The following is a 16965-nucleotide window of genomic DNA, read 5'->3' as shown; positions in this document are numbered from 1 at the left end:
GAGAGAAGTTGGGGGGGGGAAGAGAGAGAAGTTGGGGGGGGGAAGAGAGAAGTTGGGGGGGGGAAGAGAGAGAAGTTGGGGGGAGGGAGAGAGAGAAGTTGGGGGGAGGGAGAGAGAGAAGTTGGGGGGAGGGAGAGAGAGAAGTTGGGGGGAGGGAGAGAGAGAAGTTGGGGGGAGGGAGAGAGAGAAGTTGGGGGGGGGGGAGAGAGAAGTTGGGGGGGGGGGAGAGAGAAGTGGGGGGGGGGGAGAGAAGTTGGGGGGAGAGAGAGAGAGAAGTTGGGGGGGGAGAGAGAGAGAGAGAAGTTGGGGGGGGGAGAGAGAGGTTGGGGGGGGGAGAGAGAGAAGTTGGGGGGGGGGAAGAGAGAGGTTGGGGGGGGAGAGAGAGAAGTTGGGGGGGGGAAGAGAGAGAAGTTGGGGGGGGGAAGAGAGAGAAGTTGGGGGTGAAGAGAAAGAGAGAAGTTGGGGGGGAAAGAGAAGTTGGGGGGGAAAGAGAAGTTGGGGGGAAGAGAGAGAAGTTGGGGGGGTGAGAGAGAGAAGTTGGGGGGGTGAGAGAGAGAAGTTGGGGGGGGTGAGAGAGAGAAGTTGGGGGGGGAGGGGGAAGAGAGAGAGAGAGAGAGAGAAGTTGGGGGGGGGGGGAGAGAGAGAATTTTGGGGGGGAGAGAGAGAGAAGTTGGGGGGGGGAAGAGAAGTTGGGGGGGGAAAGAAGGGGGGGGGAAGAGAGAGAATTTGGGGGAGGGGTGGAGAGAGAGAAGTTGTGGGGGGGAGAGAGAGAGAGAGAAGTTGGGAGGGGGGGAAGAGAGAGAAGTTGGGGGGGGGGGGTGAGGGGGAGAACATCAAAGAGGGAGCGTAAAAGTGAAAATAGAAGTTGAAAAGGCACATTTCCTAGCTAAATTTCCAAAGCCTCGTCACCTCAATGCACAGCGTTTATTTTCAAGAAAAGCACATGCACAAAAGTAGTGAGGGTCATTTCTAATCTGATTAGTCCAAGGGATTGTAATGGCGTCTTTGCACGCTCCTTAATGCGGTACATATTCAGTGTATCAACGAGTTGTGCTACACATGTGGATTTCTCCCCCTCCCGCTCCCCCTCCCCCTCCCCATCCCCATCCCTCAGTATGGTCTCCAATAGCAATGGCCAGCTGAGGTTGTAGACAAGCTGCCATCCTGTAAAAGCCAGGCAGCCTTCATCCCTCACTCTCAGTAAGCGGGCTGCACCGATTGCCACTAAAGCCCCAACCTGAATTTTCCTCCCCCTAAAAAGGAAGCCTGCAATCCACTATCTTGTGATTGAAAAGACTGAGGACAGGCATTGAGAAAAAGCAGACTTGAACCAGCACGTGTCCCGTTCACACCTCATCCTGCCCCAACTGCCCCGCTTCAACCCCCATCCTGCCCCCCCACCACCCTCCCCATTGCCCATCCATTCCTTAACATGGTTCTCTGAACAAAACAAAATCATTTCCCATGGGAATTTTCAGCAAGACAGTATTGAGTGTCTGCAAAATGTCTGGAATTACAGTGCAGTGACTTTTTAAGATTTAAAAAAAAAGAGTCCAGGGGAATCAAGGGATATGCAGATCAGGCGGGAAAGTGGAGTTGAGGTCAATGATCAGCCATGATCTTATTGCATGGCGGAGCAGGCTTGATGGGTCGTAGGGCATACTCCTGCTCCAATTTCTTATGTTCTTATATTGCATTCACACTTATGACTTCACCATTTCTAATCTCCTAACAGATCTTATTAAACCTAACTTAACACCTCCTCCCTCAGAATGATGTGATTTAAGAGGTTCACAACTGCTCTATACATTTTTTCATTCTACTTTTCAACATTCAGCCAAGCAAATCCTTTTTCAGTGTAGGAGATATCGTCACCAAAGGGCAGAGCAGCAAGGCCTACTGACAGGCTCATACCTCCAGACATCGCTGCCTTTGGAGAACATGGAGGATCGGATGACTTCCGGCGCCATCCAGGCGTAGGTCCCCGCAGCACTCATTTTGGTTGTCTTGTGCCACTCTCGTGCCAGGCCAAAGTCTGTGATTTTCAGGGTCTTGTTACTGAGCTCATCATTCTCCACCTTTTCGTGTATTAAAACTGGGAGGGAATAAAATGGAGGGAGAATTTTTAATCTGAACAAACGTAACCTCATTGGACATATCTTCAAAAACTGGTAGCTATTTATGTATCTTCAATCTGCGGGAGAGAAAAGGTCAAAGAACCATCTGGCTCAAGATATTTAGGCAATTCAAATACAAACATTCTTTAAGATTTATTTAGATGTGTGATTGGAAGCTTTCTGACAACAGTTATTTAAATGTGGGAGCGGCACGCACACCTTGTTCTGCTAGTTCAAGTTTTTTTTATTCGTTCCTGGGATGTGGGCGTCACTGGCAAAAGCTAGCATTTATTGCCCATCCCTAATTGCCCTCAAGAAGTTGGTGGTGAACCACCTTCTTGAACAGCTGCAGTCCTTGTGGTGAAGGTACTCTCACAGTGCTGTTCGGGAGGAAGTTCCAGGATTTTGACCCAGCAACGATGAAGGAGTGGCGATATATTTCCAAGTCTGGATGGTGTGTAACTTGGAGGGGAACTTGCAGGTGGTGGTGTTCCCATGCACCTGCTGCACTTGTCCTTTTAAGTGGTAGAGGTCGCGGGTTTGGGAGGTGCTGCCAAAGAAACCTTGGCAAGTTGCTGCACTGGATCTTGTGCACACTGCAGCTACAGTTTAAAGTGGTGAAATGAGTGCCAATCAGCAGGCTGCTTTGTCCTGGATGGTGTTGAGCTTTTTGGGTGTTGTTGGAGCTGCACTCATCGAGGCAAGTGGAAAGTATTCCATCACACTCCTGACTTGTGACTTGTACATGGTGGAAAGGCTTTGGGGAGTCAGGAGGTGAGACACTCACCATAGAAAACCCAGCCTCTGACCCACTCTTGTTGCCATTGTATTTAACTGGCTGGCCTAGTTATGTTTCTGGTCGATGGTGACCCCCCCCACACCAGGATGCTGACGGTGACGGATTCTGCAATGGTAATGCCATTGAATGTCAAGGGGAGGTGGTTAAACTCTCGCTCTCTGTATATAGTCATTGCCTTTCACTTGTGTAGCACGAAGTATTAATCCACTTATCAGTCCAAGCCTGAAGTTATCCAGGTCTTACTGCATGCGGGCATGGACTGCTTCATTATCTGAGGAGTTGCAAATGGAACTGAACACTGTGTAATCATCACCAAACATTCCTACTTTGACCTTAAGATGGAGGGAAAGTCATTGATGAAGCAGCTGAAGATGGTTGGGCCGAGGACATTGCCCTGAGGAACTCCTGCAGCGATGTCCTGGGGCTAAGATGATTGACCTCCAACAACCACAACCACCTTCCTTTGTGCTCAATATGTGTGGATAGTAAAGATCCCATGACACTATATGAAGAGCAGGGGAATTCTCCTGATGTACTGGCCAAAATTCAGCCCTCAACCTCCACCAAGTAAGAATAGATTAACTGATCATTGCTGTTTGTGGGATCTTGTTGCACATAAAATGGTGGCCACGTTAGCCGGCATAACAACAGTTACTGCATTTCAATGTAATTAATTGAAGGTGAAGCACTTGGAGGTGTTTGAGAAATTCTCTGATGTGCTGTAGAAATGCAAGTCTGTCTTTCTTCAGAAACTGCTCCATGTGATACTGCATCATTGAGGGCAGGCTCAATCTCTAACTTCTCCCACAACAGAAACACATGTATGGACATGGGGTTTGAGCTTGGCTCTGAATCTCTCCATGATGGAATAGTCTGGGATTATACATGAAGGGGGACTTGAGCAACATATGAAAGAAGTGCCACTGCCTGTGGAACTGTTCCCCAGCAAGAGTCAGCACCATGAGGGTGAGAAACAAGGTGAAAATAAAATTGCAAAATTAGAGAACTATTCCCCACACGCAAAGGTACGGTTCAAAAAAGAAAAGGCATCAATTGCATCCTGAAATTTATACTGCACAATATCATACATAAAATCACAGATTGTACAGTACAGAAGCAGAGCAATTGGCCCAACAGGTGTGTGTCGGTGTTCAGGCTTCATACGAGCTCCCTCCCACCCAACACCATCTCACCCTATCTGCTGTGCCTGGTAATCTTAAACCGCATGGCAGTAGGGGTGCTACAATTATCCTCAGAAGCTCGAGGTATGGTTCCTACTTCTGTTCACTAACCTGCTGGATATAAAAAAACATGTGGGAGGACAGGTTTGGGCCCAGCTACGATGTTCCCACAGTTAGATAAAGGCAATATTCAGTGTCCTGGCTCACACACAAAGGATGGTCATTTGGAAGGCAGTAACTGCCTGTGGCACCAAATCCTATAATGAATCAATGCCTTGGGAAAGAAAGAAAAACTTGTATTTACATAACACCTTTCATAACCACCGAACGTCTGAAAGTGCTTTACAGCCAATGAAGCACTTTTGGAGTGTAATCACTTTTGTAATGTGGGAAAAGCAGCAGCCAATTTATGTACAGCAAGCTCCCACAAACAGCACTGTGATAAAGACCAGTTATGTTGATTGAGGGATAAATATTGGCCAGAACACCAGGAATACTTCCCTGCTCTTCTTCAAAATAGTGCCATGAGATCTTTTACGTCCACCTGAGAAAGAGTAGACAGGGCCTCGGTTTAACGTATCATCTAAAAGATGACAGCTCCCACAGTGCAGCACTGCACTGGAGTGTCAGCCTAGATTTGTGTGTTCAAGTCCCTGGAGTGGGACTTAAACACACAACCTTCTGACTCAGAGGCATGAGTGCTACCCACTGAACCACAGCTGTTATATATTAAATACACACACATACATACATCAATAGCTACTCCCAGTATGAGATCATTCATTTTGATACAAAACAATATTGGCCATTTGTTGATCTAATAAAACTCAGAATTTGAAGTATAACCTGTGAAGATGCACATAAACTGCATTAAGATTACAAACGCACTAGATTGTGCTCACCTTTCACTTCTTTACCACTGCACTTTTACACAAACTAGTGAGTGAACTGGGGAATTAAATACTTTTCTTTCCAACATCATGCACTCATAGGTCAGTGTGGACCAGCTAACTCTGTGGCAGTGGAAGCGGGGGAGGAAGGTGGGAACAATTTCTGAGAGTGAATCACCAAACTCTGCTGCTTCGTACAGTTACTGAGAAAGGAGGCAGCACCTCACGAGAGCGAGTCATCAACCTCTGCGTTCAGCCCCTCTATACATTCATCCCCACCAAGATGGCCTGAGGACTTTCCGCCCCAGAGGTGCCCCAACCAGTATTCTTCCACCACCTGGCTGTACGTTCTCACAGTCAACAACTTGTCCTTTAACTCCGCTCACTTCCTCCAAATAAAAGGTGTTGCTTTGAGAAGCCACATGGGTCGGAGCGATGCCTGCCTTCTGTTGGATATGTTGAACATGCTTTGTTTCCATCTTACTCAGTTCTTCTCTCTGACTTCGTACAGTACCTGGATAACTGTGTTGGTGCTGCTCCCGGTTCCCACCCTGATCTGGAGCATTTCATTCATTTTGCGACTAACTTCCACCTTTCCCTTGCCTTGACTTGGTCCATTGCTGAAGAGGACTCTATTCCCTTCACCTAGTTTCTCCATTTTCTGCACATTTGTTCTGATGATGTCACCTTCCACACCAGAGCTCGCCTTTACTCTCTCCACCATGGTAGACAGGGCTCTCAACTGTGTCCGTACATTTCTTGCACTTCTGCCTTTACACAAGAACCTAAAAATTAGGAGCAGGAGCAGGCCATACAGGCCTTCGAGCCTGCTCCACCATTCAATATCATGGCTAATCTTCCACCTCAACTCTACTTTCTTGCCCGATCCCCATATCGCTTGATTCCCCTCAAGTCCAAAAATCTCTCTCAGTTTTGAATATACTCAACATTCACAGCCCTTTGGGGCAGAGAATTCCAAAGATTCACAATCCTCAGTGAAGAAATTCCTTCACATCTCAGTTTTAAATGGCCGACCTCTTATCCTGAGACTATGCCCCCTAGTTCTTTACTCTCCAACCAAGGAAAACATATCGGCATCTACCCTGTCCATCCCCCTCAGAATTTTGTATTTTCAATGAGATCACCTCTCTTTCTTCTAAGCTCGAGAGTATAGGCCCAATCTATTCAATCTCTCCTCTAAAGACAACCCCCTCATCCCAAGAATCAATCTAGTGAACCTTTATTGCATCCCCTCGAAGGAAAGTATGTCCTTTCTCAGATAAGGGGACCAAAACTATGCACAGCACTCCAGGTGTGGTCTCACCAAAGCCCTGTACAGTTGTAGTAAGATTTCCTTACTCTTGTACAGGTTGGACCTCACTGGTCCGGAAACATCCGTGGTTGGGCCTGAGGGAGAGGAGGGTTTATATTTAAAAAAAGCACCAAACTAGCACATTGACTAATAAATGTGGCTGGGAGATTTCTACACGGAGCGAGCGAGCGAGGCCAGAGTTTTGCAGCCTGAGAGTTTTGCAGTTTGAAGTTATCTGTGCCATCTCAGCGAGAGTTGCAATGTGTTATCTGTGCAATCGGAGTGTGCAAGACGCTGGCCGGAGGCTGTGCCGTGGGTCTGTAACTTTAAACAGTGTTTCAGAAAGCAGGCTCAGTTGCTGCTGCAGTGTGCATGTGGTGATTGGCTGGAGTGGCTGTCAGTCAGTGAGTGTGTATGTGGGGGTGCTGAGGGAGCCACCCACAGGCTGCCAGCACACGTGCACACAGGAGCCCTGGGCACTGACGACAGGTACCGGTAAGCCTAGGCTAGGTGTGACCTCCCATGATTCAGAAAATTCTCTGTTTTGGCACCGGTCAGGTCCCGAGGATGCCGGACCACAGAGGTCCAACCTGTATTCCAACCCCTTGCAATAAAGGTCAACGTGCTATTTACCTTCCTAATTGCTTGCTGCACCTCCATGTAAACGTTACCTCTGCTCCCCCCACCCCCCGCCAGAACCATAATGAGGACCCTTGTCCTCATCTTCCACTCCACCAGCCTTCACATACAAAAGATCATCCTCGGCCAGCTTCATCCGGATCCCAACACCATACAAATCATTCCCTCCTGCTCCTTTCAGCAATTCAAGGGATCGTTCCCTCCATGACACTCTGGTCCACACCTCGATCACTCCCTCTCCTTTCCCTGGTACCTTCCTGTGTCGACAGCGCCCGGGCTCTTGTGTGTGTGTGGGCGCACGTGCTGGCAGCCTGTGGGCGGCTCCCTCAGCACCCACACACACACGCTCACTGACTGACAGCCGCTCCAGCCAATCGCCACACACTCTCACTGACTGACAGCCGAAGGATGCAACACCTGCCCTTTCACCTCCTCTCATACCACTATTCAGAGCCCCAAATATTCCTTTTGTGCGAGGCAGTGTTTTATTCTAATTCTTCTAACCTAGTACCCTGCATTCGCTGCTCACAATGTGATTCCCTCTGTGATCTCTCATCATGACTGAGAATCTCCCCTTAACCTTCTCTGCTCCAAGGAGAACAAGTCCAGCTTCTCTAGTCTCTGCATGTAACTGAAGTCCCTCACCAAGGCTTTGATAACCTTTCTATAGTGTGATGCCCAGAATTAGATGCAATATTCCAGCTGAGACATAACTAGTGATTTATAAAAGGTTAAGCATAACGTCCTTGCTTTTGTACTCCAAGCATTTATTTATGAATCGGTCAACCTGAGATGAATGGGGAAGGGGCGCCGGGCCGGGGGGGGGCGCGAGATTGAGGGGATGTAGGAACGATGCCTCAGGTATTTGAACACAAACGGATTCACTTTAAAAAAATTTAATTTTCACACACTTTCTTTTTCAGCCCCTCTGCATCAGACCCTAAACCAGCAAGTGATCTGCTCTCAGGCCTCTGCCAATGAAACATTTCAGCCAGGCCACAAGAAGGCACTCAAGAACACTACCCTATCCACCTAACCGCCCAGATGACACCCTTTGAAAGATGTGGATCTCCTTACTTCACTTGGACGACTTCTCCTTGTACAATCTACAAGCTTTCAAAAGCCAATCTTGGCGTCACTTAACCACTAATTTGCAATTTATCTCATCAATTTTGGTGACTCTTCACAACTTTGGTGATGTCTTGCTTTATGGAAGAGTTGCCAAACCTTAAACATCGGTTTAAAGATTGCTTTGTACCATCAATGCCTTTGAACCCTTGGTCTCCACATTATAAAATTCACAAGTGGACAAGGGAACAGAGAAAACTTTTCCCCTGTACAAAAGAACATACTCTTTGGCTGCAAACAAAAAACATTATGGCGGTAAAAAAAAATACTTCTTTATTGTTCCAGGACAGGGAAAGACACTAAATAACTAATAGATACAACTTCTCCCCTGGGCTCAGGAACCATCTGCAATGGCTTGTTCCAATGCTCCTCAAGTGTTTACACGTATAGTTGAGAAAAGTCAAGTGTCAGTGCTGGGTGTACCGAAGCTGTGAAGAAATATCCCTTAGTACAATTAAAGGGTTTATCTTTCCAAACTTGCGGCGTGTCTAGACAGAGCTGGTGATGTGGGATACGAGTGGCGGCATTTGGGGCTTGGGGGGGTGATAGAGAATTCAAACAGGCTGTATTCAGACAGGCTGTGAAAATTCACAGACCCCAAGTCAAAGCTGCTACGTGCAACTCAGTATGTTGCATTAAGTCATCAATCAACTTGACATTTTAGGACCTTTGGGTAGCGAGCCAATTAAAGGTTAACAGACTATTAATTGAGCCAATAAGGTCTGAGAAGGCGAGTTCTTTTCTGTAAACTGATCAGGTATATAAACAGCCATTTTGGCCATGTGGTCTCAGAAGGACAAAGGCCTGGCTTAAAGCCAGAAGCTTGTTGCTGCTGCCAGAATAAAGTTACATTAAAACTACAACCGGAGTTCGTATTTCATTGGAAATTAAGAGATCTAACAGGGGGGGGAGGGGAAACAGTTTGGTGCTCAGGGTAACGATACTCTGAAGGAACAGCATGCTGGAGTGGCTCGGCAGTCTGTGCCCTTGGTGTTAAACCTGCTTTTTATTCCTCTCCTGGGCTTCTGGACCATTGGAGCCCCTGTTTTCCTCTACCAGCCTGGCCTTACTCCTTCCCAATGGCCTCAGCTATTCACACATTCTCTGTGTCTCTTAATTTCCCTCATCATGGTATGTATTGGCTCATGTTACTACTGCTTGAGCCATTTAACCATTGCCCGATTTTCATTTAAGAACTTTACAAGTGTATGGGTGCCCATGTTTTTTCCTCCCCTTCCCTTTACCCTGGTCCTGTTTAAATGCTGTCCTTCTGTAATTTTCTGCAGCTCTTTTGCAGGGTTTACACCCGAAACTTTAACTCGCCTGTTCCCTCCACAGATGACCGACCTGTTGATAGTTTTGGTTATTTTCAGGTTTTGTTTCAGATTTCCAATATTTCTTTTTTACTTCATATCAATTCTGTGGTCATTTTTCCTATTTCAGCAATTCGTAGGCTGTGAAGTGCTTTGATGTGTTCTCATGAGATGATAAGGCGCTATATAAATGTAACTTCTTCCTACTGCCTTGGTACTAGCACCTAACTAATACCAGTGACAACATATGGATGGTGCGAAACATGACTGCTGCTTTTCTACCTTTACAGCTGCCACACCTTCTGGTTCTTTGCCAATGCCAGTTGTTCTCCTTAGAGCAGAGAAGGTTGAGAGGAGATTTGATAGAGGTATTCAAAATCATGAGGGGTCTGGATAGAATAGAGAAAGGGAAACTGTTCCCATTGGCGGAAGGGTCACGAACCAGAGGATACAGATTTAAGGTGAATGGCAAAAGAACCAAAGGCAACAAGAAAAAACTTTTTACGCAGCGAGTGGTTAGGATCTGGAATGCACTGCCGGAAAGGGTGGTGGACGCAGACTCAATCACTGCTTTCAAAAGGGAATTGGATAAGTATCTGAAAGAAATAAATTTGCAGGGCTACGGGAAGTGAGACTAGCTGAAATGCTCTTGCAGAGAGCTGGAACGGCCTTTTTCCGTGCTGTAACCATTCTATGATTTTATGTAGTCTCTCATCACGACTGAGATTCAATCTGGATGCAGTCATTAGCTAGCCGACTGTATTGTCTTAGTTTTCCCCTCCAACTCAAACCATAAATGATCTTAGTGAGAAATTCCCTCCATTTCTCCATCCTATTAACCATTACGGCCATTATTAAATTTTATACTCTGCTTTCTGGATTCCAATTACCTCCATCCCTGACAGAATGGTATCCCTCTTACTATCTTTAAATTGTGTGTCTCGACCATAACCTTGTTGTCTGCTTCCTCAGATTCCATCTTTCCTCTTCCTTTGACATTTGCTTGTGCTCACCCTTATCCTAAAATCAGATTATCTGCTCATCACATTGCTGTTGGTGGGACCTTGCTGTGTGCAAATTGGCACCCGCATTTCTTACATTACAACAGTAACCACACTTGAGAAATAAAAAGGAATTCATTGGCTGTGAAGCACTTTGGGATACACTGAAGTCAAGGTAAATGCAAGTCTTTCTTTATCCCTAAAAAAAGCCTCAGCATTGGTACTTCCGAAAACATTTGAGAGATAACATCTTTCAATCACCCATCCTGAGCCGTGCAGAGCAGGAAGGTCCCAGGTTTGATCCTCAATCTGTACCGAGGTCGCAGACTGGAGTTGGACAGCAGCTAGGAAACTACAATGGGCCTCAGTACCTGTACAGACTAGAGAGGAAGGGGCCATTCACCCAGGGGTTCCCACTAGGGTTGCGAACTGTGCAGGATTGTCCTGGAGTCTCCAGGAATCAAAGATTACAGGCATTAAAAAAAGTGTTTTTTTAAATTTACTTTGAACACTTTTGTTTATAGTTAGTTATTAGTTATAAAAAATATTGGAGATGGGAGAAAAAAGGCTGTTTGAAAAGGTGGAGCAATTGGAGGTGTGAGGCCATGTGATGAAGCCTCCAGGAATATGTACAGAGTTGGTAACCCTAGTTCCCACACCTAATCATGATCACTGCTGAAAAGTGAGCAATGTGGCCGTGGCACCTCTCACAGTTGAATAGCCTGACAAGCAGTCACCCTCAAGGTTCACAGTAAATACATAAAACATAGAAAATAGGGGCAGTAGTAGGCCATTCGGCCCTTTGAGCCTGCACCGCCATTCAATATGATCATGGCTGATCCTCTATCTCAACACCATGGGGCTCAAGTTTCGACCTGAGTTGCTTCTATTTTTTTGGAGCAACTAGTTTAGAATGGAGCATCTTAGAAATTGCAATTCTTAGCATTTAGTTTGCTCCAATTCTAGTGAGTTAGAATAGTTTCCTTTTAGAACAGATTTTTTTTTCAAAAGGGGGCGTGTCCGGCCACTTACGCCTGTTTTGCAAATTTAGGCAGTGAAGACTTACTCCAAACTAACTTAGAATGGAGTAAGTGTAGATTTTTGTACGCTCAGAAAAACCTTGCCTACGCTTAGAAATCAGGCGTAGGGAACGAAAGATAGGGGTGGGGGGGGAGGGGGGGGGGAGGGAAGTTTACAAACATTAAACACTTCACTTTTACAAATGAAGAGCCATCATCAATAATAAATGATCAATAAATCAACCAATAAATCAATCAAAAACATTAATAAAAATAAAAAAAATAATTAAAAAATCAATAAATAAAAAATTAAATTTCTACTCACCTACTGCAGCACCGGGAGCCCTCCAACAGCAGGCTGGGACCACCCCCCCGTCCTCCAAGTGTCTCTCTCTCTCTGCCTCTGTCAATGTCTCTCTGTCTCTGTCAATTGTTTCTCTCTCAGTCTCTGTAGTGTCTCTCTCTCTCGGTCTCTGTTATTGACTGTGTTTCTGACAGCGAGGGGTGGGGGAAAGGGAGGGAGGGAGGGAGGGAGGAGGTGGGGAGGAGAGAGAGGAGGGTGGGGAAGAGAGAGGAGGGTGGGGAAGAGAGAGGAGGGTGGGGAAGAGAGAGGAGGGTGGGGAAGAGAGAGGAGGGTGGGGAAGAGAGAGGAGGGTGGGGAAGAGAGAGGAGGGTGGGGAAGAGAGAGGAGGGTGGGGAAGAGAGAGGAGGGTGGGGAAGAGAGAGGAGGGTGGGGAAGAGAGAGGAGGGTGGGGAAGAGAGAGGAGGGTGGGGAAGAGAGAGGAGGGTGGGGAAGAGAGAGGAGGGTGGGGAAGAGAGAGGAGGGTGGGGAAGAGAGAGGAGCGTGGGGAAGAGAGGGGAGCCTGGGGAAGAGAGAGGAGCGTGGGGAAGAGAGGGGAGTGGGGAAGAGAGGGGAGTGGGGAAGAGAGGGGAGTGGGGAAGAGAGGGGAGTGGGGAAGAGAGGGGAGTGGGGAAGAGAGGGGAGTGGGGAAGAGAGGGGAGTGGGGAAGAGAGGGGAGTGGGGAAGAGAGGGGAGTGGGGAAGAGAGGGGAGTGGGGAAGAGAGGGGAACAGAGAGGGGAGAGGGGAACAGAGAGGGGAGAGGGGAACAGAGAGGGGAGAGGGGGTAGAGAGGGGGGGGTTAGAGAGGGGGGGGTAGAGAGGGGGGGGTAGAGAGGGGGGGGTTAGAGAGGGGGGGGTAGAGAGGGGGGGGTAGAGAGGGGGGGGTAGAGAGGGGGGGGTAGAGAGGGGGGGGTAGAGAGGGGGGGGGTAGAGAGGGGGGGGGTAGAGAGGGGGGGGTAGAGAGGTGGGGGTAGAGAGGGGGGGTAGAGAGGGGGGGGTAGAGAGGGGGGGGTAGAGAGGGGGGGTAGAGAGGGGGGGTAGAGAGGGGGGGTAGAGAGGGGGGGTAGAGAGGGGGGGTAGAGAGGGGGGGTAGAGAGGGGGGGTAGAGAGGGGGGGTAGAGAGGGGGGGTAGAGAGGGGGGGGTAGAGAGGGGGGGTAGAGAGGGGGGGTAGAGAGGGGGGGTAGAGAGGGGGGGTAGAGAGGGGGGGGTAGAGGGGGGGGGTAGAGGGGGGCGGGGTAGAGACGGGGGGGCGGGGTAGAGACGGAGGGAGGTAGAGACGGAGGGAGGTAGAGACGGGGGGGGGTAGAGACGGGGGGGTAGAGACGGGGGGCGGGGTAGAGACGGGGGGCGGGGTAGAGACGGGGGGCGGGGTAGAGACGGGGGGCGGGGTAGAGACGGGGGGCGGGGTAGAGACGGGGGGCGGGGTAGAGACGGGGGGCGGGGTAGAGACGGGGGGCGGGGTAGAGACGGGGGGCGGGGTAGAGACGGGGGGCGGGGTAGAGACGGGGGGCGGGGTAGAGACGGGGGGCGGGGTAGAGACGGGGGGCGGGGTAGAGACGGGGGGCGGGGTAGAGACGGGGGGCGGGGTAGAGACGGGGGGCGGGGTAGAGACGGGGGGCGGGGTAGAGACGGGGGGGGGGGTAGAGACGGGGGGGGGGGGTAGAGACGGGGGGCGGGGTAGAGACGGGGGGCGGGGTAGAGACGGGGGGCGGGGTAGAGACGGGGGGCGGGGTAGAGACGGGGGGCGGGGTAGAGACGGGGGGCGGGGTAGAGACGGGGGGCGGGGTAGAGACGGGGGGCGGGGTAGAGACGGGGGGCGGGGTAGAGACGGGGGGCGGGGTAGAGACGGGGGGCGGGGTAGAGACGGGGGGGCGGGGTAGAGACGGGGGGCGGGGTAGAGACGGGGGGCGGGGTAGAGACGGGGGGCGGGGTAGAGACGGGGGGCGGGGTAGAGACGGGGGGCGGGCTAGAGACGGGGGGCGGGCTAGAGACGGGGGGCGGGCTAGAGACGGGGGGCGGGCTAGAGACGGGGGGCGGGCTAGAGACGGGGGGCGGGCTAGAGACGGGGGGCGGGCTAGAGGGGGGCGGGCTAGAGACGGGGGGCGGGCTAGAGACGGGGGGCGGGCTAGAGACGGGGGGCGGGCTAGAGACGGGGGGCGGGCTAGAGACGGGGGGCGGGCTAGAGACGGGGGGCGGGCTAGAGACGGGGGGCGGGCTAGAGACGGGGGGCGGGCTAGAGACGGGGGGCGGGCTAGAGACGGGGGGCGGGCTAGAGACGGGGGGCGGGCTAGAGACGGGGGGCGGGGCTAGAGACGGGGGGCGGGGTAGAGACGGGGGGCGGGGTAGAGACGGGGGGCGGGGTAGAGACGGGGGGCGGGGTAGAGACGGGGGGCGGGGTAGAGACGGGGGGCGGGGTAGAGACGGGGGGCGGGGTAGAGACGGGGGGCGGGGTAGAGACGGGGGGCGGGGTAGAGACGGGGGGCGGGGTAGAGACGGGGGGCGGGGTAGAGACGGGGGGCGGGGTAGAGACGGGGGGCGGGGTAGAGACGGGGGGCGGGGTAGAGACGGGGGGCGGGGTAGAGACGGGGGCGGGTAGAGACGGGGGGGGTAGAGACGGGGGGGTAGAGACGGGGGGGTAGAGACGGGGGGGTAGAGACGGGGGGGTAGAGACGGGGGGGTAGAGACGGGGGGGTAGAGACGGGGGGGTAGAGACGGGGGGGTAGAGACGGGGGGGTAGAGACGGGGGGGGGGGGTAGAGACGGGGGGGGGTAGAGACGGGGGGGGGTAGAGACGGGGGGGGGGTAGAGACGGGGGGGGTAGAGACGAGGGGGTAGAGACGGGGGGGGTAGAGACGGGGGGGGTAGAGACGGGGGGGGGTAGAGACGGGGGGGGGGGGTAGAGACAGGGGGGGGGTAGAGACAGGGGGGGGGTAGAGACGGGGGGGGGGGTAGAGACGGGGGGGGGGGTAGAGACGGGGGGGGTAGAGACGGGGGGGGGGGTAGAGACGGGGGGGGGGGTAGAGACGGGGGGGGGGTAGAGACGGGGGGGGGGGTAGAGACGGGGGGCGGGGTAGAGACGGGGGGCGGGTAGAGACGGGGGGCGGGTAGAGACGGGGGGCGGGTAGAGACGGGGGGGTAGAGACGGGGGGGTAGAGACGGGGGGGTAGAGACGGGGGGGTAGAGACGGGGGGGTAGAGACGGGGGGGTAGAGACGGGGGGGTAGAGACGGGGGGGTAGAGACGGGGGGGGGTAGAGACAGGGGGGGGGTAGAGACAGGGGGGGGTAGAGACAGTGGGGGGGGTAGAGACGGGGGGGGGTAGAGACGGGGGGGGGTAGAGACGGGGGGGGGTAGAGACGGGGGGGGGTAGAGACGGGGGGGGGTAGAGACGGGGGGGGGTAGAGACGGGGGGGGGGTAGAGACGGGGGGGGTAGAGACGGGGGGGGTAGAGACGGGGGGGGTAGAGACGGGGGGGGTAGAGACGGGGGGGGTAGAGACGGGGGGGGTAGAGACGGGGGGGGTAGAGACGGGGGGGGTAGAGACGGGGGGGGTAGAGACGGGGGGGGTAGAGACGGGGGGGGTAGAGACGGGGGGGGTAGAGACGGGGGGGGGGGTAGAGACAGGGGGGGGGTAGAGACAGGGGGGGGGTAGAGACAGGGGGGGGTAGAGACAGGGGGGGGGTAGAGACAGGGGGGGGGTAGAGACAGGGGGGGGGTAGAGACAGGGGGGGGGGTAAAGACGGGGGGGGGGGTAGAGACGGGGGGGGGGGGTAGAGACGGTGGGGGGGGTAGAGACGGGGGGGGTAGAGACGGGGGGGGTAGAGACGGGGGGGGTGGACAGTTAGAGGGGAGAGAGAGAGAGAGAGAGAGAGAGAGAGATGGGGTGGCAAGGAGGAAAGGGGAGGGTGGAGATGGGGAGGGGGAGAGAGGAATTGTGGGGGGGGGGGAGAGGAGATGGGGGAGAGGAGGAGGGGGGAGAGGAGGAGGGGGGAGAGGAGGAGGGGGGAGAGGAGGAGGGGGGAGAGGAGGAGGGGGGAGAGGAGGAGGGGGGAGGGTGAAGAGGAGGAGGGGGGAGAGAGAAGTTGGGGGGGGGGGGAAGAGGAGGAGGGGGGAGAGGAGGAGGGGGAAAGGAGATGGGGGAGAGGAGGAGGGGGAGAGGAGAAGGGGGAGAGGAGGAGGGGGGAGATGAGGGGAGAGGGGAAGAGGAGATGGGGGAAAGGAGGAGAGGGGAGAGGAGGAGGGGGGGAGGGTGGAGAGGAGATGGGGGAAGAGGAGTAGGGGGTAGGGGGAGGAGGAGAAGCGGGTAGAGGAGGGGGAGGGAGAGGGGAGGGGGAGGGAGGGAGAGGGGAGGGGGAGGGAGGGAGAGGGGAGGGAGAGAAGGGGGGGGTGGGTTGAATGAAAGGGGGCGGGGAGTCTGAACGGAGGGCAGGGGGGGTATGGGGAGGCTGAACAGGTGGGAGGGGGGGTGGTGGAGGAGGCTGAACGGGCCCCGCCGACGACGAAGAAGCCGGGCCGCCACCGCCAATACTTCGGGCGGGGCCCGCTCCCGACCGCGATGCTGGGTGGGCAGGCCCCGACGACGACGTGAAGAGAGCGGGGGGCGGGGAGAGGAAGGCGGGCCAAAGAGGTGGGGTGAGAGGCTGAACGCGATGGGAGGAGGCTGAACGGGCCGCCGGCACCACTTCGAGTGGGGCCCACCCCCAGCAAGTTGCCGGGCGGGCGGGCCCCACTATCGACGTGGGGGATGGGGGGGGGGGGCGGGGGGGAGAAGAGAGAATGGGGAAGGGTTGAACGGGGGAGGGGTAGAGAGAGGGGTGAAGAGAGGAGGGGAAGGGCTGAACGGGGGGGGTGGGGGGGAGCTGAACGGGAGGGAGGCCCAAGTCCCGATCTTCGTCCGGTGAGCCCATTCGGCCAGGGCTAGCGTGCTTCGGGCCCCTCCCATGCAGCCTCGGGGGCAAGGAGCTACTGAACATGCGAGCACACTCTAGCACACATGTGCAGAGGTCCCGGCACTGTTTTCAGCGTCGAGACCTAGCTCTGCCCCCGACCCCTTGTGCTATGCCACGCCGAGCACGAAGACGTCCTGAGGAGACCGGAGAATCACAAAGTAAGTTTTCAGTGCCCTTTTTATTCCAGAAAGTCGGCGCACCTTATGGAGGTGCGCTATTTTTATAGAGGGCGGAAACTTGGGCCTCATATTCCCACTTTCTCCCCATACCCCTTGATGC

At 53.7% G+C, this 16965-nt stretch overlaps 1 protein-coding gene across 1 annotated transcript in view; it reads right to left on the bottom strand.

Moving 5' to 3' along the window:
• The window catches only part of map3k9 (mitogen-activated protein kinase kinase kinase 9), a 127733-nt gene that overhangs the window by 28424 nt on the left and 82344 nt on the right, over positions 1–16965 (bottom strand). Inside the window, exon 3 of the mRNA XM_070877880.1 lies at positions 1915–2095. Within this exon, the coding sequence (XP_070733981.1) occupies positions 1915–2095 (181 nt within the window). The remainder of the gene's footprint in view (positions 1–1914; positions 2096–16965) is intronic.

This window comes from Pristiophorus japonicus, chromosome 4 (assembly GCF_044704955.1).
Source record: "Pristiophorus japonicus isolate sPriJap1 chromosome 4, sPriJap1.hap1, whole genome shotgun sequence".
NCBI lineage: Eukaryota > Metazoa > Chordata > Chondrichthyes > Pristiophoridae > Pristiophorus > Pristiophorus japonicus.
The sequence above is the reverse complement of the archived record's forward strand: the minus strand, read 5'-3'. Positions and strand labels throughout refer to the sequence as shown.